The 27,294-nt window shown below is 27.7% G+C and overlaps 1 protein-coding gene across 1 annotated transcript; it reads right to left on the reverse strand.

Annotated features, from left to right (window-relative positions):
• Positions 1 to 1,044: 1,044 nt before the first annotated feature.
• On the reverse strand, positions 1,045 to 26,968 carry LOC132934279 (dedicator of cytokinesis protein 9). The gene is given in 38 exon segments (XM_061000567.1): positions 1,045 to 2,234; positions 2,948 to 3,066; positions 3,814 to 3,986; positions 6,108 to 6,330; positions 6,429 to 6,575; positions 7,458 to 7,613; positions 7,615 to 7,878; positions 10,830 to 11,038; positions 12,082 to 12,319; positions 12,321 to 12,367; positions 12,442 to 12,517; positions 12,519 to 12,575; positions 12,577 to 12,719; positions 13,007 to 13,082; positions 13,084 to 13,288; positions 14,648 to 15,056; positions 15,560 to 15,645; positions 15,742 to 15,875; positions 16,104 to 16,622; positions 17,414 to 17,611; positions 18,369 to 18,554; positions 18,621 to 18,809; positions 19,424 to 19,511; positions 19,595 to 19,836; positions 19,913 to 20,157; positions 20,480 to 20,562; positions 20,630 to 20,791; positions 20,874 to 21,043; positions 21,384 to 21,581; positions 22,213 to 22,371; positions 22,502 to 22,692; positions 24,533 to 24,701; positions 24,792 to 24,894; positions 25,023 to 25,168; positions 25,244 to 25,313; positions 25,399 to 25,574; positions 25,666 to 25,782; positions 26,544 to 26,968. Coding segments are annotated over 38 exon segments (6,516 nt in total). The 5' UTR covers positions 26,643 to 26,968; the 3' UTR covers positions 1,045 to 1,990.
• Positions 26,969 to 27,294: the final 326 nt, after the last annotated feature.

Genomic DNA, 27,294 nt, shown 5'->3' on the forward strand with positions numbered 1-27,294 from the left:
GTCAGATTTGTTCTCGTTTTAATAGAACCATTTTTTTTGCATATTTTTGCATATTTTGAAGTTGAACATAATGCATATAATTGCATATTTATATATTTTATATGTTAATGTAGAAAAAAGTTAGGTTTTAGGTATAATATTTTATAGTAAAAACATTTGAAAACAAATAGCAACATTTTAAATTAATTATGTACTATGTACCCGCATAATACTCGTAATACACTACAATAATAATTATTATCCCTCTAACGATGACCGCTCTACGTGTATAAAAGGCTAGTCTATTAGTATAAGGTCTATAGTTAGTCTAGTCTCTGGCGACCATAACGGTGGGAGTTTGCAGTGTTCTTTTGTTACGGCATATGTGCCACAGTACTGATTATGTTTATTTATTATGTTATATTATTTTATGATGTTTGTTGTATTTAATAAATTTATTAACATTTTCTGTCGTGTAATTCAATGAATATAAAACCTGAGAACAGTTTCATACTATAACCAAGAAATCTATAATATGTATAAACACAGTTTTTTATTTACATTTTATTTTAAAATTTGTAAGAAATTAAATAGTTAGCAATATAAATATATCAAGAAATAAGCTTAGTCATAGAGGCTGACAGACCTTCGCTCAGAATTGTTTTACATATACAATGATATAATATCATTGAATTCAAATTTAACACATCTATTACAGTGGCCTACAAATCACTTAATGTACAGCAGAGATGTACCACATTGCTTTAGATATTCTTTAATATCTATGCACTTTGCCCATTTTTATCAAAACTGATTACAAAGTTATGGCACAACCTGAAAAGGTTTGCCACTCCTGCTATAAATAATGTAAGTGAATCAGATATCAGCTATATTATACATATTTGTAGTTATATTATTTACCTAAAATAAATGTAATTGATTGATATAAACTATAAACTATTGAAAATAGTTAAAGCAACATTTAGTTATTTCATATCAACATATATTTACCTTTACTACATTTTTAGATAATAGATTTTAATTTGGTAGGTTTTTTAATGCTGCCAAACTTTTGATAGTGGGTTAGTATACAACTATACAATACAAGTACTTAATTCAGTACCAAGTTGTAATTTATAGAATATAATATATCTATACCTGGTTCAAAATAAGAAGCCATTAGATTTACATAGCAAAACTGGTTTTGCCCATGGCCGCCTGGTGGCTTCTCATTTTGGACAGGGTATAGACAGGTATATTATAACTTAAGAGTTATGAGTTTATGACAAAATATGTGACACAGTTTATGTTTTATTTATTTTTCAACAAATATATTATATTCCTTCTTGGCTTCTCAATAAGTTATAAATTACAATATTTTCTCATCAAAATTATTATATAGCAATAATTATTTACGTTATCTAAAAGAGCATACAAATGATAAATAATCTACCTATAATAAATCCGTAATACAGTATAAAAATTAGTTTTAATTTATCTTATTCTGGAAAATTGCAAAAGGTAGGTATAATAAAAACTGTAAGCTTATAATGTGTAGAAAGATATTTGTCCATAATTTTGATTGACTCAATGTCTCAATATGATTGAACAAAATATTTAAACTTAATAAACCTGACCTAACTTTAATACTTTAAACTAAATATTTTACACCTTATAAATTATAGGTAAGATAGATTATCAGCTATATTATACTATACTTTCTTTAAAAATACCTTATTAAAATAATAACAAAGCCCCAAATGGCAAAAGTTGGAGAGGCGACTGTTATACAATGGCCGTAGTCATAATTATAAATACCTAGTAATATTTGTGTAATAATTATAATAATAATTAATAATAATAATAATAATAATAATAATAATAATAATAATAATAATTAATAACATTAAATAATATAATTTAGGTTAGTAACAATTTGAAAATAAAAAAGAATAAACATGAAACCTTACGTAAATTATACTTCATTCAAACTAGAGGTATATTACAGGTGTTATGCGTTTGATGAATCTTGACTCGCACCGCTAATTGCAGTAAATAGTGTTCGACTATCATTACCGGGAGACGTACATGATTGCAACACGTCTCGCCACAGCGAATCGCTTTCAATACACTCTGAAAGTTCCCGACACATTTTCAAAAAGTTTTCTTGCATCACATCTTGATATTCAATTTGATCGGTAGATACTAACATTCTATTCAACTTCAACGCATCGAAACATGCACTGATAAATTCTCTGGTTTTTTAAAAACAAAAAAAAAAACAATAACGATTAAAATATACTATATTAACCTATTTTTTTCAAACAAAACGGGGAAATTTTCGTGTTTGATGTTTAGTAAAATATAAAAACTGTAAACGAATGCGAATCAAAGTGAATGGCTGTTGCCGGTTAATAAGTTGGAAGTAATATTATATAAGGTACGATAACTATTATTACTCAATATAGGTAACTTATTATACTATTTATCATTAGAGGAAATTTGTGTTGAGTTTACTGTTATTTTAAAAAATCGTTAACTTTCGATCATTGTTTGAAGTAGGTAAATGTTTGTGCAGTATATGCACTGACCACTAGCTGCAGGCAATTTCATCATCATTTACCTACATAACTTGACCTAAATACTCACAGCTAGGGTCTTCTATCTAGTCTGATAATTAAATAAAAATTATTTTTTGTTAATAAATTATATCAATACAAATGTCAATAATCACTATTTCGACTACGTCTTTTACAGCAATACATTCAATTCGCGTGAAGAAAACAACTTGCTTAAATAAAATATGGTTTGGCGCATCGTATATCCACGTGAACTCCGTCTGCCCTTGGATCAGATTAATCTATGCATTTATTCTCGTAACTTTTATACATTGTCGTTATACAAAATAGTTGTTTTTAACATATATCATATTATAATATACGCATATCGTATTATTGTATAAACTCACCTAAACGTATCTTTGAGGTCTTGAACTTTGTCGGCCTGTAATTCAAGCACAGCTTGTGGTTCCAAAAATGCTCTGGCATATGCCAAAGGACCAGCATTGACTTGAACACAAACACTTCCCTGTAAAGTGACAAACCAATAAAAATGGTGTACAGTGATGATTTTTTTTTTTATAGAAAAATATTTATGCAACTGCATACAAGATAGGTTTTATAAAAAAACCTCAAATACAACTGAAGGAATAGTGCAATATTATTATTATTTTTTTTTTTTATCGAACTTAAGCCCGGCGACTATGGCCATTAGCTGTTGAAGGGGATTATGAACAATAGGTGGTAAGGTTGGTACAGTAAGGTTTTGCTACAGTTATGACAGGTAAGCAAACATGTGTATGTGTGGTAAGGATTTAACTACAACGAACCTGGGTGGTCACCCATCCGGGAGCTAGTAGCAGCAAGCGTTACTTATACTCTCAGTTGCAGTCCGCGAATGGTAGCAGCTAACGCACCGCCCAAGCCACGCAATATTATTATTTATTAATATAAAATGTAATAAAAATACTTATAAGCAAAATATTTTCTCTTAATAAAAAGCTGGTAGATAAATGATGAAGCAATCAGAATTAATAAAATATATTTTATAAGAATATGTTCAATATATCATAGGTAAAAATATTAATTACTTGCAAATAGGTGTCACATATACTTTTGTTTATGCATAATGAATATATTGATTACACATAAACAAAAACCCTCGAAGAAGTTAGTAGGTACCTACTTAATGTTTGTTAGGAAGTTAATATTTTTTTTATAACTATAATATACGCTTGGACGTTGGAATACAATATTATAAGTAGAACATTTTTACTTGTAAACGTAGCTGCAATTTTTTTACATCCGTTGGCTGAGCAGATACAGTTTGTCTCAATTCTCGAACTCGCTGGCACATTTCATCTATGGCTACTTGAATAGGACATTGTTCTATTTCACGTCTAGCACATACTCGTAAACGTTTTTTGACATATGGAAATTTATACTCGGCTAGAGAATAATAATTGTTAATGATAAGTTTTACTTTGTTAGGGTTATTCTAATTTTAGTTTTATACACTTAGCAGTGGCGTGGTAAAGGGTTTAGAGGAGCAATCACTCCTCCAAATTTTGGGTGGGTATTGGGCAATGGGTATTAATTTTTAGCATACATATGTACATAATTTACTATAGAATTAATGAAGTACTAATGTAAAAAAAAGGGTGGCAATAGTGGGTACCACTCTGCTGTTTATTAGATGTAAAATGGGTCATTTTAATGGATGTGTTAAATTTTAATTCAATGATATAAAATAATTGTACACGAAAACCAAAACTGAATGAATATGGTCTGCCTATAAGTATGACTATAAGTATATTTTATAATATTGCTATTAAAGTAATTTATATTGACAGTATGTTAAATTTACTTTGTCGAGAACATTTAATTTGTTATACTTTAAAAGTTGTATGTACCTACGAATAATATTTTTAAATTACAAAAAAATAACTAAAAACGGTATTTTTTGTTAAGGTACATATCTAAATTTATTCAAATTTAAACTAAAATGTTTATAAAAAAAACTGTATGAATATATTTTTAGAGATTTGGATTTCAATATAAACTACTTATAAAAAACTATGTTTTAATTTTTAAATCTTTAACTAAAAAAATTATCATTTCATAGATTTTTAGCTACAAAATAATTTACAATTTTTCGTCATTTTTTTTCATCACTTACATTTGAAAATGTTTTATTAATTTCTAACTGAAAAGTAATTTGCAAATTTTCGAGACTGATGAATTTCGTCAAAACTCTAACTTCAGACAGTCGTAAAAAATGATTGTGGACTTACACTCAACTTTTTTTTAATTTCATTATTAACAACTTATGCGAAACTGTACCTATTACATTTTCAAGTTATTGCCCTACCAAAAATATTTTTACCGACAATTTAAAAAAAAAATGGTTATATTGCTATCAATATTTCAAAAAGAATCAAAATATTTTGTCAATATTTGGTAAGACAATTTATGAATCTACGGTTATTATTTCATTATAAATCGATTTTGTTAAAAATTAGCTTTGCGTAAAAATTCTCAGTTTAGATTCTGAGTGGAGCTAATTTTTTAATTTTATTTTTGTATCTGTCATTACCTTATGGGACAGTAAAAATTCTTATATTTTCTTCAACAATATCTTTTCGAAAGAGCACGGAAAAAGAAAAGAACATTTAAGGTAACAGGGAATTTGTACGCAAAATCGATTTTTGTTTTTGGGATAACTCTAAAACAAATGATCGTAGATACTTACAATTTTCACTAGTTGTTTTATATTAGCATTGTCTATGCACCATAAAATTTTCAAAAAATATTGATTTGTTTTGAACTGTTTACGGACATTTTCAGTTTCCAATTTTTTTAGGTTTTTTTTTCTATGAATGTCATTTTTCTATAAAATTGTATTTATAGGGTAAAAAAACTTGAAAATGTAATACTATACAAGACTTTTAATAGATTGTTACAATGAGATTTGTAAAATATTTAATATCCATAGTCACAATTTTTTTTTATAAGCATTTCAAGTTTGAATTTTGACAAAAGACGTAAAAATTACAAAAATGTGCAAACTATTTTGAGTTAAAAATTCTTAAAAAATTTTCTTTTCAAGTCTAAGTTTTTAAAATGTAATACAAGATTCCTCATAAGTTTGTCTACTTTCATCAAAAAAAAATGTCTACAAGTAAATCAAATTAAGTTTTTATGAGCGTTTGAAGTTCATATGTTTTACAACATTGGATATTCACTCTACTTTTCATGTACTCACTCACTTTCTTATCAGCAAAAAAATGCTGAAGTAGAAAATCGGATACTGCTTTGCTCCGCTCAGAATTTTACAAAATAACTTATATAAGAAAATAATCTAGAAGCTATTAATTAATATGTGTTATTAACTTCAAGCGTTTTAAGAAATGTTTTGTTATTGTATATTATATAATATGTTAAGTAAATAATAAATATAATTTTTTTTATATGTCTTATAAAATATTGGGTGGGTGGGTAGAATAAAATCTTTGCTCCTTAATAGTTCGCCACGCCACTGACACTTAGTAATATACACTGAAATTTTACTTTTTATAATTGTCTGCCGTTTCCATTGCTCCCGCGGACCACTTTGAGATTGGCCGCCGCCAAGTGTAAACGGTGTTTCAAAAACAAAACTATCAATGTCGTGATTGCGTTCAAACTCGGAAACGGAATCGTTATCGATCTCCATGTATTTCTCTCCGTGGTATGGCACGACGTGAGTAATTTGTATGTAAGCGAATTTCACGTCCAATTCAGAAATGGAAATCTATACGGTCAATATTATAAAATAATATTACAAAAACACCAAAATCAAATTAATTAAATAAACAACCTATATTGGAATATTTTTTGAAAAATACTTACGGTACTTGAATCCATAATTATGCGTACGTTGTCTCGACCAAATTTGTCACCATATTGACACAGTAATCGTTCAGATACGTCCGATAAAGGTGTTAGCTTTGGTTCTTTGTACACGAATTCAACGCCGTGTTGATCGCCGAAATATGCCTAATCAAAAAAAACATTGTAAGCAATAAAATAAAAAAGTTTTCGGAACAAATGCAGTTTAGTTCCCACTCGATTTTTTCCCCAAAATGTGTGTTTTAAAGAACTGAATACAAGTCTAATTCAAAAAATCTCGTATTTTTTTATTTATAAAGTTATACAAAAAAAAACCATAAAACAGTAAATTTTTCAAAATACGTAATATCCTTGATAAAAACATCGAAAAAACTTTTTGATTTTTTTAAAAATTGTATGTTTTTTATGATGGGTGGAAATATGCAAATAGGTTTTAATTATCGTATTTGCTGTTTAAAAACTCGTAAATTAAAACTAAAATTTACACAATATTACAGGCTCGATATCATAATATCCCTCGGCAGTGACTACGCGTGTATCGGTTTAAAATATCCCTCGACTTGTTATGCAAAACCATCTCATGTAGGTCACCACATTGGTCACAGATATATTAATCTACATTTTTCATCAAAACTTCTTTAGATAATATTATAGATAAAATAACATAATTAATAAAAGGCGACAATCCAATACGAAAACGTAGGAAAGCAAAGTGCATGCGTACCTAAATACTTAAAATTGTAAATTTTGGAAAGATATAACTTCCAAAATAATAATTTGTGAGAATTTTTGAATTAGACTTTTGTATTCAGTGCTTCAAAGCACACATTTTGGGGGTAATAAAACCCGTGGGAACTAAACTGCATGTATACCTTGATTTTTATTATTTATGTATTATAGCCTATAGGTATAAATTACATGAATATAATAAACTTATATTCGTATGGGCCCTTTCCCCTTTAAAAATGTTAGATAACGCCAGTAGGTACACCACTGCAGGTAACATGGAATACACAACATGGAACATACTTGTCCGAACAGCGTGACCCTATAGTAACGCCCGAGCATCCGGCGGCCAGACTGGCGGGCGGACACGGCCGTATCGTACGCAATGCCGACGGTCCGGTAACAGTCTGCCAACGCGTGGTAGTCCTTGCGGTGCTCGTATACAGGTATGACCAGCTTTGTACAGCTCGCCGAAACACTCGTACAGCTCGGCCCGACGCAGGCTGACTGCGCACGCCTCCAGCCGATCCAGAAGGGCCTGCTCCCCATACAGCGTGTCGTTAGCCGCCACGCTACCGCCGCCGGAGTCCAGCTGCAGGCCCGTCTCGTCCCTGGCAATATTCGACGAGATTTTCCCGAACGCTTCGGCACCCCATCCCTGCGTTCCCTTCAGTTTCCGGTACTGCGCCACGAGCGCTGCAATGTGGAGCCTACAACAGGCGGCCTGAAAATAATAACTTGTTAGTTAGGTAGGCATATAGGTAATAATCCATAGTTCAAAAGTTCGATTATATGCAGTGACATGCATACTGACATAGTATATAATTATGTGTATGGAACGTATGGTGTAAATTTAGGTACGTTCCACGAATTAATATATAACTTAGATATACCTAAGGTATATCTTAATTCGTGGTACGTTTCTACAGTCTCGCATGCTGCTTTTTATTATCTTATTAACGGGGTTCGGGGCTTTTTATAATTTATAAAGCACTAAAAACCTAATAACCAGCTAATTACAGACTTGGATAAAATACTTCATAAAAATAATATTCCAAATAAAGTATTTTAAATACTTCAAAAGTTTTCAAATTATTTTTAAAATATTTTTTAATTTTTGTTTTAAATATTAAAACCAATGATACTTTTTTCCGGGAAATTTTCCAACATATATAATTTAATAATTCTAAGTATAATATAATTTAAATTGTTGATTTAAAATGTTATAACGTGTATAATATTGTAAAAATGTCCAAAAAAAACGAAAACCTTTTATTATTGTAAATAATAAGTATTTTTTTATAGGAATAAAATACTTTTATAACATACTTTTAAAAATGTTTGAGAAGAATGTATGAAAAAGATACTAATAGGTATTTATTGAGAAAAGCCACGTTAAGTACCTATTATTTTTTCCTTCTAATCTACCGTTTGAAATAATGAATAAATACTTTAAATTTCATACTGATATGGTGATATACATTAAAATAAATTACTAAATTGAACGATAATCGTTGGATATGCAAAATACAATTTTCATATATTAATAATTCTCCGTATTCTGAAACGAATTGAAATCGCCCTGCTGTATTGGTACATCCAGAGTACGGATATGCAAACAGGGCTTGCAAACGTTATAATAAGTAATAAGTAATAACTAATAACGTTATGAATATAACGTTATATTTGACAAAAAATGAAAAATTGTAACGGAAAGTGATATTTAAAAATAATTCAATACTACAAAACAAAAAATAACGATTAACAAAATATATTAAACATCATTAAACGAAACATAACGCAAAACGTAATTTATAGAATATCATTAAACGAAAACTATTGCAAAACGTATAAATATAGAATTTCATTGAACGATAAAGAAATAATTTAAAATCCATTTATTTAAAAGTTATATTGGTTTCGTAGAAATATTTATTTTAAGTAAATACGGACATTAAATATTATTATTATGAAAATTAGATACTGATATGGTGATATACATTAAGATAAATCACTAAATTGAACGATAATCGTTGGATATGCAAAATACAATTTCATATATTAATCATTCTCCGTATTCTGAAACGAATTGAAATCACCCTGCTGTATTGGTACATCCAGAGTACGGAATACGGATATGCAAACAGGGCTTGCAAACGTTATAATAAGTAATAACTAATAACGTTATGAATATAACGTTATATTTGACAAAAAATGATTGAAATTTGTAAACGTAATTGTAACGGAAAGTGATATTTAAAAATAATTCAATACTACAAAACAAAAAATAACGATTAACAAAATATATTATACATCATTAAACGAAACATAACGCAAAACGTAATTTATAGAATATCATTAAACGAAAACTATTGCAAAACGTATAAATATAGAATTTCATTGAACGATAAAGAAATAATTTAAAATCCATTTATTTATAAGTTATATTGGTTTCGTAGAAATATTTATTTTAAGTAAATACGGACATTAAATATTATTATTATGAAAATTAGATACTGATATGGTGATATACATTAAGATAAATCACTAAATTGAACGATAATCGTTGGATATGCAAAATACAATTTCATATATTAATCATTCTCCGTATTCTGAAACGAATTGAAATCACCCTGCTGTATTGGTACATCCAGAGTACGGAATACGGATATGCAAACAGGGCTTGCAAACGTTATAATAAGTAATAACTAATAACGTTATGAATATAACGTTATATTTGACAAAAAATGATTGAAATTTGTAAACGTAATTGTAACGGAAAGTGATATTTAAAAATAATTCAATACTACAAAACAAAAAATAACGATTAACAAAATATATTATACATCATTAAACGAAACATAACGCAAAACGTAATTTATAGAATATCATTAAACGAAAACTATTGCAAAACGTATAAATATAGAATTTCATTGAACGATAAAGAAATAATTTAAAATCCATTTATTTATAAGTTATATTGGTTTCGTAGAAATATTTATTTTAAGCATATACGGACATTAGAAATTATTATATTATATTCCGTATCCGGGCTATTACCTACTGGCATTAGTTATTAATTATTATTAATAAATGTAATCGGTATTAATAACACTATTACGATAAACACAAAACTTGGATAAGGTTTTAATTCTGAATAACGACAAACTCAAAAATTATGTAACGTTTTAATTCTAAATAACATAAAACGGAAATTTTTTTTTCAAATGCAAGCCCTGTGTACAAATGCTATAAATCCAGTACCTCGTTCCCCGTATGTTGTCATTGTCACCGTCTTACACACGTTCGACACAGCATATTTTCGTTCACCAATTTTAATAGTGTGTCGTACTGTTGTTAGGTTTGATATTAGAGTGAATGGACCTATTATCAAACTTTTAGTAAGAACATTATATTTTGTGTTCTCTCGTTGGTTTTTTACAATATTTTAATTGATAAGTGAATTATGAGCATTTTCAAATATTAATGTTTTACATACTCATAAAGTCATAACTCAATTAAAAATTAATATATCGTAAAAAACCACTCTAATATCAAAACTAACAGCACACTATTGAAACTGGCGAACGAAAATTTGGTATGTCGTACGTGTGTAAGACGGAGACAACACATGCGGGTACGACGTCCTCTTAATAAATAATATTGTGCCCAAACCTCTGAAAAATCGCCGTTGTCATCATGATTTCGAGCCATAGTTTGTAACCAAGTTAAACGCAATTCAGGCGTTGACGCATATGAGTTCGCCAAACTATGTTGGAGATCAGCCAGCATTTCGGGGTCGTGGTTCAAGTCTTTCATACGAGCAGTCGCCATAAGCACGGTCCTCACGCGTCTTGTTAAATCCTTCACTTGCATAGGAAACCCTAAGACCCAAACTCATTTAGGTAATTATAATGGCCAATTCCAAGTAAAAACGTGAAATAACATGAATAGACTTTTATTAAAAAGTTTTTATAAATCATTTTTGTTATGTTTTTAGTTATATAGCCAGGACTCAGAATTAGTAAGGAGAATTACTTGACATGGATAACACGAGTTATTACAACTTAAAATTATTATCAATAGCTCAACGTAAAAACTTAAATTAAATATATTATATAAAATTAATTTTTGTATTTAAAATAAATCTTTAGTGGATGTCAGTGTACTGTTTATTTTTCCCTCTGGACCACGCGAAACTTTGAGTAAGTAATTGTTATATTGATAATATGATAATTGTTGTGTTAAAAGTTTTCGAGTAATCTTATAAAATCACCTATTACAAAAATTACATGGACTACTATTTTTGAGGGTATGACATGGTCTAAAACTAAAATGATCTAATGAAGAAAATGAATTACCAAAAAATGCATTAGACACATTATCAACCTCCCCCCCCCCCCCAAAAAAAAAACAAATCCTGGGTACGGCACTGGTCTAAATACCAACTTAAAACAATTAAATATTCTCTATAATTTTTGTGATAGGTGATTTTGATAATTCTTAGATAATTCAAAAATCATAAACATGATTTTCATGAACACATTGATTCTGAGAGAAAACAAATATTGAGCTGACATCCTTTTTGAATAACTAATAAATTGTGATGAGTGAAATAACCCAAGTAATTATTGGTAGCTAATAAATCTGTTTTTGAACTCATTTGAAAATAAAACAATATTTCAGTTAATTTCAATAGTATTGAACTAACAATTGAAATATTACTTTAAGCTTATAAAAATTAATTATTACGTTGGTTAAGCTAGGCTAGAATGTAATTGATAGAAAGTAAACTTTCTGCTAATAACAAATAATAAACTATGTTAATATTATAGATGTTTAAAATATTTTAATAATGAGTGTGGTATATTTTTCAATGAATAAAAATTTAAAAACTTTTTTATTAAAATTATTAATTTGTACGTACCAGTATTTTTCATTACTTTATCACTATTGGCGTAACTATTGATTAACGAGAGACTTTCTTGAAAACGTGAGTTATTGAGACCTGCAGACGTCAAGTCACCTAACAACTGTGACACGGCAATGACAGTTTGCAAATGAACTCTGGTAATATTTGATGAAGAAAGTTCAAAATTGCTTCGCATTAACAGATAAAGAGCAGCACAGGATTCTTGTCGTACCTTGGAAGACCGACTATTACAATCCGTTTAATAATTGGGAGCAAAGTTTGCCGACTAAATGAGCAGTACCTTAACAAAGAATGGTTACATATACAAACTATAATGTTTTAAATTTATTTAGATAAGGTACCAAATTTTAATACCTTTAAATAATACACAAGAAAAGTTATTAATAAACGATCTTAATGTAGCGAACACATGTCCACAGACTAATGTAGATTTGTGGAATGCATAAAAACGCCACAAGAGTGGAAAAAACACTCTCCATTATGTCATTTTTCACCGTTGTACGCCATTAAAGTATCCTTAAAATGTACACAATAAGATGAAAGTGCATCGAGGACAACTAAACCCACTTCTGCTGTAAGATTAGCTTCAGACTGTACTCGAAATGTCATGTTGTCATCACTAGTTGAGGTATCTAAAATAAATATACATACAAGTATATTAAATAAATATATATTATGTTCACAAAATAATATTTTCGTAATTTATATAAACAATAAATATAATAAATTATTAATAAAAACACCAAGGTACCTAATAATTATTGTATTAATTACATATTTATATATTCCAATAAATATTAGTATTAGGTGATTTAAAGTGTTTTCAAATATTATTAGCGTACGCCGTATACTTTTTAACAAATACCGAACTAAAAAGTTTACTCTGAATACGCTAAAAATTATACTAAATATTTAGTACTAAGATATAACCTTTTTTTTGAATTTTCTACTCGGCCAATGCTGCCTGTACCATTGCTACTTAATATGGGAGGTGTTTAATTGAGATATTTGTGTCTGACAATTTAAATTAGCCGTTGTTTCTGCATTAAATTCGGATGGTGGTTGCATTCGGGCAGGTAATGTCATGGATTTCTTTGTTGTAGTAGTAGAAGTTGGCTGAACATTATCACGGTTATTTGCAGCTAATGTCTCTTCCACTATGTGTCGGCGTCCCATGTACCGAAATTCTTGTAAACTTAACCTACACATTAAAAAATAAACTATTATATACATAAATATGTTTGTTGCTTACTTATAAGTTAACAAATATAAATATTTAACTGATATATACAGTTTATTATTATTGGGTTATTTTGATTGGTATTTTTTTATTGTTGTAGGATGAATAATGTGATTTTTAAAACAAGTTAAACTATTCATGTTAAGAGGCTGCTGATATTTTTCTTAAGGCAGTCGAAAGCGGGTTCTTTTTTGGGTATTTAGAGTTTAGACCCAAAACGCGGATTCATTTGGTACAAAACCAATTTACCCAATTGAAAAATACAACAAATCGAAAATATATTTACTATATAACCTAGAAAAGATAATAAGGAATTCAAATATGCTTTCGAAATTAAAATCGAGCTTTTGGTACTAGGTGAATTTTTTCTTCCGCTTTTTGGGACTTTCATGTTGAAACTTAATTAATTATTGAAAATTTAAATATAGTAACGGGAACCTCTTAAAAAATTTAAAGGTAAGATTATTATCCAGGGCATCTCATATGCTTTTTATTGTATTTTAATTTTAGAAACGAGTTATGAGTATTTTACAATTGTAAATTGTTTGTACATTTTAAAATACTCGTAACTCGCTTTAAAATTAAAATATAATAAAACACCTATGAAATGACCTAGATCAGGGGTGGCCGACCCAAATTATCTTGTGAGCCACTTTGAAATACATTATAAGCTCATGGGCCACATACTAAATTACATATTTTAGATTTGAACAAAACAAAAAAAAGTTTTGGTGTATTAAATATTAATTAATTAAAATAGAATGAATTTCTAATTTACAAATATAGATAATACAATAATTTAATTTATTTAGTGGGATATTGGTTCTCAACTCGTTGTGCGGGAATTCAAGAATATTCTATATCTATTGGCACAAAAATAAAATTGTTTGCAAATGTATGATAAATCTTGCGGGCTGCGGGTTGGCCATCCCTGCCCTAATAATAAGAATAAGAATAATCTTACCATTAAATTTTATAAGAGGTAATTTCACTCTAATTTTAGAAATGAATACGATTCATTATTGTGAACGTAAAATTTACCATGTACCCATGGCGTACCCAGGCGCATGGGTCAGAGAGGGAAAACAATAAGGGACTTCACCTTAATGTGAATGGAGAATATAGAAACTAATTTTCAAAATCACATCATGGAGTATAGATAACTAATTCAATTTCAGATAGAACAATAGGCCATATAAAGTAAAGAATTAATGCAAAATTTTAATTTCAAAACACTTAAAAGATACCTTATATGATAAACAATACACCATGTAGATGTATAGATTAAATAAAATCTTAAAAATGATAAATTTTACTTACTCAATTATTTTAAAAAATGCCACAATATCTGGTTCCGTACAGTAACGCCACCACGATATTAATTGATCTTGAGATGAATATTTCAAAACAAATAAAAAACACACAAGGACATCTTTGACTTCGGCTGGTTCTAATTTGCTTACTATGTTTACTGAGGTATCCGTAGTAATATGAAATGTCTGTGTGCCACTAATAGATCTAGAGTGACGATTTCTATTTGAAACGTCGGATTCGGATACGTAAGAATTTCTTCTAACGGCAGTTTCTTGTGAAAACATTGACAAAGAATTTGTTCGATCTGGAGAAGACAAATTTGAAGCACACGAATTTATACTTAAACTAGAATCAGTTTTAATCAGTTTCTCTTGCTGCTGATGATCCAGGCTAATTAACTTTTTGGACGGCGTTACTAAAATAAGATAATAATATATTAATTATTACATAGAATATAATATATAACGGACAAAGCTGTGGCGTATTTAGGAATTTTTTAAGAAGGGGTCCAGCTCCCACAGTTTAGTGGGAGCTTCGTTACAGAATATATTAGATGTTTAGATAGATATTTATGCAGCCACGTGGAGAGGTCGGACTCCATAGACTTTTTGGTACTGGGAGAATCTTTAATTACATAACATTATTTGGGGAACTCACACACAGTCACACAACACTCACAATGAATATTAAACCCCTTTGAACCCTTTATTTATTTTTATTTTTTTACTCCTTAAAAATGGTTTGCTTTCAAGACATGCAATGATTTATTTATTTATCATTAAATACAAATGAAATGTATACATTACAGTGATTTACTCAATGAAAAGGTACACTTAACACCTACTGTACAGTAGAGCGGTTACCTATACTTTTTTTTATATTCTTAGTATGTTTAAAATTATACAAAGAAAAACTTACGGTGGCTAGCAATTGCTGCAAAATATGTAGAATCTCTCAAGTTCAAAGACATTCTTGGACCAATGTCGTTAGTAAGGTTATTGGGTCTAAAATTCAAGAGTTTAGAGGTTATAACAGTTCGTTCTATAGTTGTATATACAAACATATAAATATTATTTTAATCAAATTCTTTGATAAATTACCTTGGCGAAGATAAGTTTATAGGACGCTTCATAACTTGATTAATTGTTCGTTTTCTATAATCTAAACGTCCAATGTTTTCTATAACAACTCCAAGCCAAGGTAAGTATAATGATGCAATTCGGGCCATTTGTCCCTGTAAAACAAATAATAAAATACATGATATACAATGATATATACATGGGACACTTAAAGATTCAGAATCAAAGGAGATGAACTCCTTGGACTGAAAAATTTTATTATAATTTAAAATATTCAGTATATATGACATGTGTCATTCTGAAATCTATTGTATATCTACTAAGTACTAATAACTTCAAAATTATAAAAAAAAAAATATGAAATTTACTAAATTATTACATACCTTTGATTGATATCGATCGTCAAGTTCATGTTTGGCGAGTAAATCGCGAAAACACGCGATAGCCGAGTGACGATATTCGTATGGCGAGCAAAACGAATTTGAAACTTCACGCAACAATATAGCAGTAAGGAAATGATGGCGACAATATTCGTCTGACATGTAATATTGAGAATGTGGTGACCATCCTTGGGGCGTTTGTCCGTTCTGGACAGGTAAATTGAACGAGACATAGTGTTCATGTGATATAACTATCTTCATGAATAACAACTTCGCACTTCTAACAAAAGTTGAATCACAAGTCGACAAGCTGCTAATATATACATTTATCAGTCGAAATACAAATCCCCGGTCCATAAATGTCAAACATTTCTTTAAGAAATGAGCTGCAGCCATATTCAACTTGGCGACTTGTGATGGCATTTCTTTGTGTTTAAGAGTGACATAAGGCAATAGTACGTCTATTAACATATGATGAACACGAGACTGGTATTCTGAAGAAAACCTTTCATTACGACGCATCTGTGAAAAATATTTATGCATTTTTAAAAAATATTCAGCTGCACAGAGATTGCACATCCAAGTATATGTTTTTTTTTAAATTACAACAGTTAAGAAAATATTTACTTTATTTATAATGCTAAATTTGTTTTTGTATACAACTTTTAAACTATTAGAATTTTCAAATTTTATCAGTTTATTTCGCAAAATTTTCAAAAAAAACTACTTTTATTCATCAATTCACATTTGCAATATTTACACAGCACGTCATCTTATCACTCCATTAGTGCAAATAGTGTTTGGCATTTATGCGGAAGAAAAGTAGCTTAAGTCTGAGAAGGGGACTAAGTCTGGGCTTATGGAGTATTTGTAAAATTAACAAAGAACTAAAAAAATTTGTCTTGCTAATAAGTTATTGATATTCAAATTTGAAGAAAAAAATATAGGTAAGGGTTAGAACTTTAGAAGCTATTCAATTGAAACTGTTGTTATAGTGCATTACATTTAATTATTGAATATAATATATGAATAAATAAGTTATATAATATTCATTATAATGTTATTATTATAATAATAGAATAATTAATACTCAAACCTAATCTAACCACAGTCACCACTAAAATAGCACTACGCCAAATAATATAGTGACTTTCATGACACGGTTATTTTTAATTATAAAGTGTGTATGAATACTGTTCAATAATTTAAATTTAAGTGTTTTGTAGTTTTGTTATTCGTCTTAGAAAATACTAACTTACTATAAGCGGATAGGGATTTGTAAAAACACTCTTTTTAATATAATAATAATTCACCTTAATTCTGTTTGATGTTAATAGATATTGCCCCATACTCTTTATTACAATTTGAAAGAAGAAGTTTGAGTTGACTAGAAATTTATTGATCAATAAAAAATCTGTATTATCCGGGTTGAGTAAATTTGGTAAATGAGCAAGGAGTTGATCGTGCACAGTGTTATTAGGTGTGTTTGTTGCTGGAGTAGTAAAAACATACTGAAAATAAACATATAAACATTTTAAATCATAAATAGTCAGTATTAAATAATAATCTTGTAGACTATTAGGCTAATAAGTAATCCTGACAGTCAAATAAATAAGAAATTATTATGCTATTATTTTTTCAAGGACTTTATTACATTTTTGTTTCTCTAAAACAACTGTTTGATTCTAAAAAAATTTATCAAGAGTAGACTATACCCTAAACAATCTAAAATTTTGTTTAATTTTTGCATTTTTATTATTTCAAAGACTTAAAATTTCCAATTAAAATAAAATATGTATAGTAGATTTACACAAATGATTATACCATTTAAAACATCTTAAAAATAGTTTATTCCATTACAAAGTTAAACGAAATACAGTATTTAAGTCTCTTACATTCTCTTTATTGAGAAGGATTTACACCTAACCTAATCTTACTTTTTATCAACTATATAGATTAAAGATCTATGGATGCACTAACAAGAATAAAGCCTAGTGAGCCTACATTTATGTAATAATTGTACTGTTGAAACGTTTTTATTATTATTTTAACAGATGAAAGATAATAAAAAAACTCAAACTGAAGTTAATATTATCAATTATAGAATTTAAAAATTTGGTTGTATAAAATTGTTATAACCTAGAGATACATATATATATATATATATATATAATATATATAATAATTTATTATTTTTATTATTTCTGTAAATTGTCCATTCATTGTCTAATAATAATTAATCAAAATAATATAAACAATACTAAATACCTTAATGTATATGTTTAATGTGTCACTTCGGCCAGATTCTTGAATTGAATCTACTATATGGACCAATAACCTAATTATATTGCTTGCAATATTGGTACAAGAAGTGAATGCTAGCAAATTAAATAACTGATTGAATAACGTTGGTAAGAAGTTGATAACAGAAATTAAATCAATTGCGTGTGATGCCTAGGAAATACAAAATAAAAATTGTTTATTTATGTATATATTTTTTTAATAATAAGTTTATATTACTTTTAATATTTTACATGTTTCTGTTTCAGGGGGTATAATGGTAGTTATTTTACTATGTTCCAAACGTTCTGCATGTGCAAAAAGGTTTTGCATATGATTATCTGATGAGTATATACTGGATAACAAATGGCACTTGAATGAAAATAAAGGCTTTTGTCCATCTATCCAACATACTTCTGGCCCACAATACTAAATTAATTTATAACAAAAAATTAAAATACATAATTTATAATATTTTAATAATGTATATTATGTTTAGTTATGGTTATTTAATAAATAAGACAAAAACAGTTAAAATGTTTTCACATTATTTTAATACTCAAGTATTAACTAAAAATATATTTTAATATAGTTTCCCAACAATTTCAATGGTTATTTTTATACAAAGGTAGTTGTATATAGTTAAAACCCCATTATTATTTATTTATGAATCCAAAGTCCAAACAGATTAATCAATTTCAGTAAACTTTCCAAAAATATTATTATTTGACTTATTACATTTCAATGTAATATAATTTAATAAGATTTAAGGACAAATGTACCATTTTACAATAAAAATAGGAAAAAGTATAAATTAATAAATCTGAAGTACAATAGTAGGTATTCATTCAAATGTATTTGTTAAATTAATGTTATTACTTATTTTATTATCATATTTATTTGAATCATCTAATATTTTCATAATTACATAATATGGGTATAGGTATACAACAGGATGATTGATTTATTGTAAGAAACTCATTATTCAAGTTTTATTATCTACAAATAACAATCAACTATATTAGAGAAAATAAATAACTTACTCCTTTTCCAAGACCAAATGGCTGTACTGATAAATACCCTGCTGGTAAACCTACAGATACAGGTAAAAATTTTGCATCCATGTTGATTCTAAATAAATAAAATATAATTGACATAATATAATGCAATGTTGTAACATACAAATATGAAAAAATAAATATGATTATTATTACTTGGATTTGAAGATGAGCGGTAGCCATGAGTATCCCACTATTGTTTCAACTGAAATATTTGATTGCTTTTTACGTGAACCATCTACAGAAATATGCTTAAAAGTAAACAGTAGATGGTGTTTTGGAGTTATGTGCACAGGAAGTCTTATTTTTATTTCATCATACCAAATTGGGTTTGTACTATGGTATAAGACATTAGTACACATAGAACTCAATAATTGACCATGTGTCCCATAGATACACTATAATATTTTGAAGAAACGTTCAAAAATGTTTTTCAGATAAACATTAAGAGAAATAGCTTAAATATGAAATTACCTTAATAGGCTTAGAGTCTATATTATCGCTATCAAATAGTTGGACCATACACGTAATGTTTCGGGCTCGAGGAATATGTTTTTGCGTATCAAATGCCAGAGACAGTGGATATACATACATGTGATTAATATAAGCTGTCTGAGGTTGTGCGTCTGGATATAATTCAGCAATCTCAATGATTGGATGATTTCGAGTAGGTGGAATAGGAAATGGTTTGACAGCAGTCCAACATGTAGTCAGTATGTCTAAATAAACAACAAAGACATAATAAAAAAAGAACATACTTAAAAAAATTGCGGGAGTTGATTTATATTATTTATTAAGTCAACATTGTGATGATGAATTTAATTTAATAGTTAAATTATATAATATTATTTAAATTAATACACATTAGATATTACAATATCAACATATTTTTATCCAGATTTGTTTAACAATAATATAATAATCATAGCAAAATCCAAAGAGACCCTCAATGTCTGCCACCACCCTTCTTACCTACCTTAAACTTAAAAGGATGCCATGATAACTCATTTAAAAAAAATACAATTAATTGTTGATTCTTACTTTCTGGAATAGTACTAGTTAATTGTTGAATTTTCATCTGAACGTGACCAGGAATTATAACGCATTTGTTCATTTTTTCAGGTCTTAAAATAAATTTTTTTCATAATATTATCTAAAAACTAAAACATAATTATAATCAACACAACTCACTTGCGATATTCCATTAATATTTTCACCATATCATCATCTCCTAGCTTGGAAAGCTCCTGCCTATACAATGTCATAAAATCGGAAGACGTATCTAGTTCACAGCTATATAATCGAAACAAAGGTCGAGCAGACCAAGCAAATGGCATTCGGTAATTACCTAACCTAAAAAAAACCACATAATAATTTATTTTTTATTCTAACTATATAGATAGATTCGCCATGTTTTTTTATATTTTTGGTTTACCTATGACAAATATTTTTAACAGCTTTAAATACTTTCAGACCATTATCTTTATTATTTGTAGTTGCTTTAATATATGGTTCAGAAACACGTACTATGCCACCCTGAAGTACTTTGTCTATTCTTAACACTAAGTATATATCTGAATGTGGTTTTGATATACACATTATTGCCTTAAAATATAATAAAAACACTTTTAATATATATTTTATAACAGTGTGAAATCAACAAATGATAATTCATTAATTTTTATAATATTTTTCCATTATTTATTCTAGTAGAAGACTGCAATTCAAAAACAATTTAAATTTAATTATTTGTGATACCAAAATATATTATAGTTACCTATAGGAGAATTATTTTTTATTAATCAGTTAATCCCAAAATAGCAATTTAAGTAAAATTTGAAAAAGCATAACTATATGATAGGTTTAGATTTTTTATCATTATAAAGGATTATCCGTGCTTTTACATCTGATAATTAATATGTATTTAGTTACACAAAATTATTACTTGTTTTTGCTTGAATAGCCAATTCTTTGTCACTTTACAATTTTTTGATATCTCAATAAACTTATGACCGTCAATTTGATTATCATGATTAACTAGATTTGTCATACTATCATGGTTAATATCAAAATGGAAATCTTCAGATATTTTTTTACCAGAACGTATATCAAACAATGCCATGGTTGTAAAATATGGTTCAACCTATATAAAGAAAAAACTAAAGAATTAAAAAAAAATCTTTTAAATAACATAAATAAAACCTTAATAATGATTAATACGGAATATAATTGTATATCATCATTTAAATATTAACATAGGTACCAACTTTAAATGAATATATTATTATGATAAATAGTGCTATAGAAATAAAACTATTTACATTTTTTGTTACTTAAACAATTATTGTACAGTATAATGTGTGTCAAATAATACTTTTTATATTATGAATGTTTGACAATTTATCATGGATTAATTTTTTTTAATAGGGGTCTAAATCATTTGTTTGATAAGCTTAATTAAGTTTGGCTATCTAGAAATTGAATTTATAATAGACCCTTTAATTTTTTGAAGTAAAATATTTTATTGTTTTATGTTAAAAAAAACTACAATCAAATTCAAAAAATCATCACTTGTGATTTCAGCCAATGTTCAATTTATGTAATAATAAACTATAGTCTATTAAATTTTGCTAAATGATACATTTTTAGATTTTTACTAGGTATTTAAAACGTTTTTTTTAGAATAAAATTATTGCTTTAAAATAAATCAGAATTTAACAACTTGATGCGTCTAAATTTTACATGATAAATTATAAACATAAAACAAATATTACTTGATTTATGGAATCATTGTTTTCTTCGTTGTTTATTTGTAATCTAAAGTTCAATGCTTGGCATTCAATTAGAACTCTCTGACCAAACCTTTCTTTGTACGGTTCAGATATACTATCAGCTGGTTGATTTAGAACATCTTGTCTAATATAACTACTAGGCTGTAAAATGAAAGTAATTTTATTTATTTTTATTTTTGTAATGAATATTATAAAAGTGGAAATTTGTTGAAAATAATATTGAAATTTCAAATATCCAATATTAACAGTTGTATAACTAAGAATAATTTACTTGTTGTAAAAATGGATAAACTGCAAAAAGTCTTCTTCTATTTTCTTGACGTGCATGTGCATTTAATGAATCAGTTTCTCTTGCGTATCTCATCAATTGAGGATTTACGCTATGTTCTAAGCCTTTTAATGTACCAAAACTATCATTAGGTGGTATAATTGGCATGTTCTTGTCAATAGGAGTGATTTCTTCTAAATAATACACCAGTATAATATATTTAATACAGATACAAAAATATATAAGTACATACCTACTTAATATTAAGAAAGTTATTAAAAATTGAATTATAAAATTATAAAATAATTAGTTCATAATAAATATAATTGATGAATTTTTCAACAATTTTTCAACTCAAAAGGATCAAAAGCAGACCAAAATGATTGGTGTACTATTTGGAAACATGATACTAAGTGGCATATCCAATATTATGTAGGTGAAGGGGGGGGGGGGGTTATTATAAAATTAATTAATTTGTTTACAAAAAAACCCCCTGGCTATGCCACTAGTACAACGCACACTCAGTTAGCTCTATTAATTTACTCGGCCAACTGGTTGGATTTCAAACACGGACTGGGTTAGAATTAAAATTCTGACATCCATGCTTAAAAAGTCTAAACCTCATAAAAATCATCTAGTCTTTAAGGTTAGGTAATACAAAAAACTATCAATCTGTGGTGTTCCGTGGAACCATAAAAATTATGAATATATCATATATGTGTTTATTTGAGCAATGTTTCTTAAGCTGTCCTCCTATGAGTTGAATAACTTGAAAGGGTCTCAAGCATTAAAACCTCAGAAAGCTGCATTGCTGATGACAATGCCTCATCCCAGCTAGAAGTTTTGATATCCGAATTTGTTGTCAAGTTTTTGCTCACAACGTGGGAATTTGCTTACCATGGTTACCGTGCTACCATATTCCGCGGATAATCGAGAGTTTACTGTATTTACATAAAAAAAGTAATTCAACTTCTATATAGCATGGAAGTATTAAAAAACTGCTTTTGATATAAAAAAAATGTATTATTTTAATGTTTATAAGTATCTGATACATTTATTGTAACACCAAAGTTATAAATGTTTGATTTAAAATTAAACTACATTTTCATATTCCTTATTTACAACTCATATACCATTATTTTTTTTAGAAAAATTGAAATTAATAAACCATGCAATTTTTTAATAACATTTCTACAGAAATACTGTAACAGACAATTTTAAGAATTATAACCTACTACCAATCAAAATAGTTATAATGAGGGAATCGCAGTACACGTATTTTTCATACTTTTTAGACTAATAAGCGGTAGTAAATTACACATACTTCAAAATGTCCGATTTTAATTTTTTTATACATGTATGAATTTGTTGATAAAATATCTAAGCTATTCAGAAAGTCGATTTTCAATTTTTCATTTTAATGGTCCTTAAAATAAAAAATTTTTTTCAAAAATCCCATGACATATTTACATTACTTTTGTATTTATTTTAGGACAATCTGATTTTAAATCAAAAAAGTGAATCCTAAAGAGCATAGTCTAGAATTCATCCATTTTATTGAAATTACAATCAAACTTATCAAACAATCAAACAAGAAAGTATATTCAATTTACTACTGCTTTTAGTAGTTTTTATAGTTATGCAAACAAGAATATATTTCATTTTTTGCGAAGTATTAAGATGTGCGTTCGCGTCCAAGAGTTTCATCCGGTAGTGATTGCCCAGTACAACATTACAACGATTCTCGGAAACACTATAGATAATAAATAGATGATATATTATCTATGAGAAACACATACTAATGTTCATTTACTACTCACACATAGACCTAGCCCAAATGTTCATGTTGTACGTGATTTACCTAAATATTTCTCTTTAAAACATGATACGCTGAACCCCCCTTAAAATTAAAACATTAAAAAAAATATATTATGACTATGATGATGTTCTCTGTATTTTGTTTAATGGTTATATAGTCCAGTTACAATTCTACTCATTACATGCTTTTTAATGATTAAATTACATTTTTCTTACTATTATTTTCTGGTATTTTGTCATCCCGTTTGTCGTTACTATGCTGTAATGCTAATTGTAATTTGGTCATCCAATCCATAAGTTCAGGCTCTGTATCTGAAGCTAAGCAATAGCTTTTGTCAGTATCAACCATCCGTAATTCGAAGCAAAATCGACCTTTTTTACTGTTCTAAAAATGTAAAGAAATAGTACCATAAAGACAATATCAAATACAAGAAAAACCTAATGTGTTAAGTATTTAATAATTAAAAGTATTTACCCGAATTACTTTGTCGCATAAATCCATAACAATTGTTGCCTTAGTATCTCCTTTTTTATCATCCTTATAAACTTCTAATATATAGGTACCATCAACTTGTTGTCTATAAATATATTATGTTTGATTTAAAATTAATAAAATTAAATTGATATCAATTAAAAAATTATTTTCAGTTAAAAATTTAAACATTATTACTAAATAAAATCCAAGATATGATGAATATAAATTTACTTTAATATGCAGAAACGTCGTTTAAAAGATTTTGAACCTGCTAAATTAGCAAACATTCGTTCTGAGGCACCTCCGCCACCATCAGGGCCTTTATATAAATATCCTTGTTTGAATAAAGCACTATCATTTTTTATTGTTTTCCAATCCTGTATAGTAAAGCTCAATTTTATTGTTATACAGTATTATAATATAATAGCACTTAATCATAACAATTGTATTACTTTATCTAATCCATCTAGGTCTGTATCAATCTCATAAATTTCTTCTTTGAAATCATCATTTTTAAATACTCTAAAAAAATTGAGTAAGTACTGAATATACTCAAGTATTATATACAGTATAAATTAATATGGAATAATGATATAAACATAATTACTCTGATGGAAATTGAATATACGATCCTGAATATGCACTGTACTTATAATGTATAACATGCCAGTTAGCTAAGTAACTTTCTATACATCTTTTTGTTAATAGTGAACAATCTGTAGTGTCTGCATTTGAAGGAATACTGGGGTCCATAGTACGGTATCTTCTAGGTAAAACTACTTGCTATGTAAAAAGAAGTTACATATGTTAAAAAAATATTACATTTTTTTTACAACAATGAGATTTGTAATAACTGATTTTGTTATGAACTTACTGAAACATCATCAGAAGGATAAAGTAATAATTCTCTTTGAGGATCATTCTGAAAAACTGTATGGTTCTTAGCAATATAGTCTTCGAAGTCTAATGGATCTACTTGAAAACATTTTTGCTATCACAAAATAAAATAATAATATTTATACATTATTTATAAACAGAATACCTAATGAAAACATAGGTACTATACTTTTTCAAAAAAAATAATATATAGAATAGGTACCTAACAATATGAATTATATTTATTTTATTTTTATCGATAATAATATATAAAAATTTGTTTAATTAAGAACACTTTTTACAAACAATTAGGTAATGTTAGGTAGGTATTTTATTTTCAAAATTGAGGTAAACTTTAAGGCTCTGAATTATTTGACCTAAAATTTAGAAATGACCCAAATTAACTTTAAAATTCAAAATTAGAATTTTATATTTTAGTTTTATGTTTAATTAATCATTATTGAACTATAAAATTTCAGCAGAGAAGATAATGATATTAGAGAAATAGAAAAAAAATAGGAATTATTAATACCTACCTAATATATGAAATTAGGACAGTTATAGCCCCGGGTAAAGAAACTTTTGTTTAGAGTGTATTTATGATATTATGATCTAGTTCAGAGGCTAGTTACCTATAATACCTATTACTAAACATTTAAAAAGCCTTGTCAATAGTACGCTCCAATTATTGAAATAAAAGCAATACGCATAAAATCATTAAGTAGCTATAACAATCTAGTTATAATCTGTAATAATTGATTACAAGTTAGTTCCCAAACAAAATTTGCATTATTAAATTCAGAATTAAATATCAAAAATAAGTAATTTAAAAAAGTATTTTACAATAATGAAGTTAATTTACTAATTAAGACTTACGTTATTTGAACTATCGCGGACAACTTGAGACACAGTTTCTCGAAGTTGAGCTGCCATACCTGGCCGCCCTAAGCCTTTGGTGAATTTTCTTTCTCCCATACTCAACTATGAACTCAACTTATGTATAAAGTTAAATATAAATTACAAATAACATGAAAATACATTTTTAAATACATAGGTAATAAATTATAATTAATTTGAATAATGAACATGGAAATTGTAAAAGTTAGTAATGCAGTAAGGTTGAAATATAATGTAATATATTAGTAATACTGTGATCTATGAGCAATTGAAAATAGTTATAACTTATAAGTCTTAAAGATAATTTTAATTTGAAATGTCACTAGAATATTCGGCTGTCGCCTCTAGGCTCTAAGCCACCTATAATTCATTAATATATGCCGCGTACTGATAATGATAACAATAATGATTGTTGATAATATATGATAACGTACTAGATCATTTTGAACAAGGTGGATTTAAAAATCCGCCTCGATTTTGAGTTTTGAATGTTATGATATTTTTAACATTTATACATATTAGGTAGTAGGTATAGTTATAGTAGTACATACTTGAAGATAAAAGATTTAAGATACAAATTGATAGTTAATAACTAATAAGTATAAGTGTCAATTAACTATTAAGTGATAACTGGTAAATAGTGTCTGTGGAGTGTCGTGGACTGCCCGAATGTTGTAACTATAAACAATAAACATATTACATAGGTACCTATATTAAAATAATCTAAAAG

The sequence above is a fragment of the Metopolophium dirhodum genome, chromosome 1 (assembly GCF_019925205.1).
Source record: "Metopolophium dirhodum isolate CAU chromosome 1, ASM1992520v1, whole genome shotgun sequence".
In the NCBI taxonomy this organism is placed as follows: Eukaryota; Metazoa; Arthropoda; class Insecta; order Hemiptera; family Aphididae; genus Metopolophium; species Metopolophium dirhodum.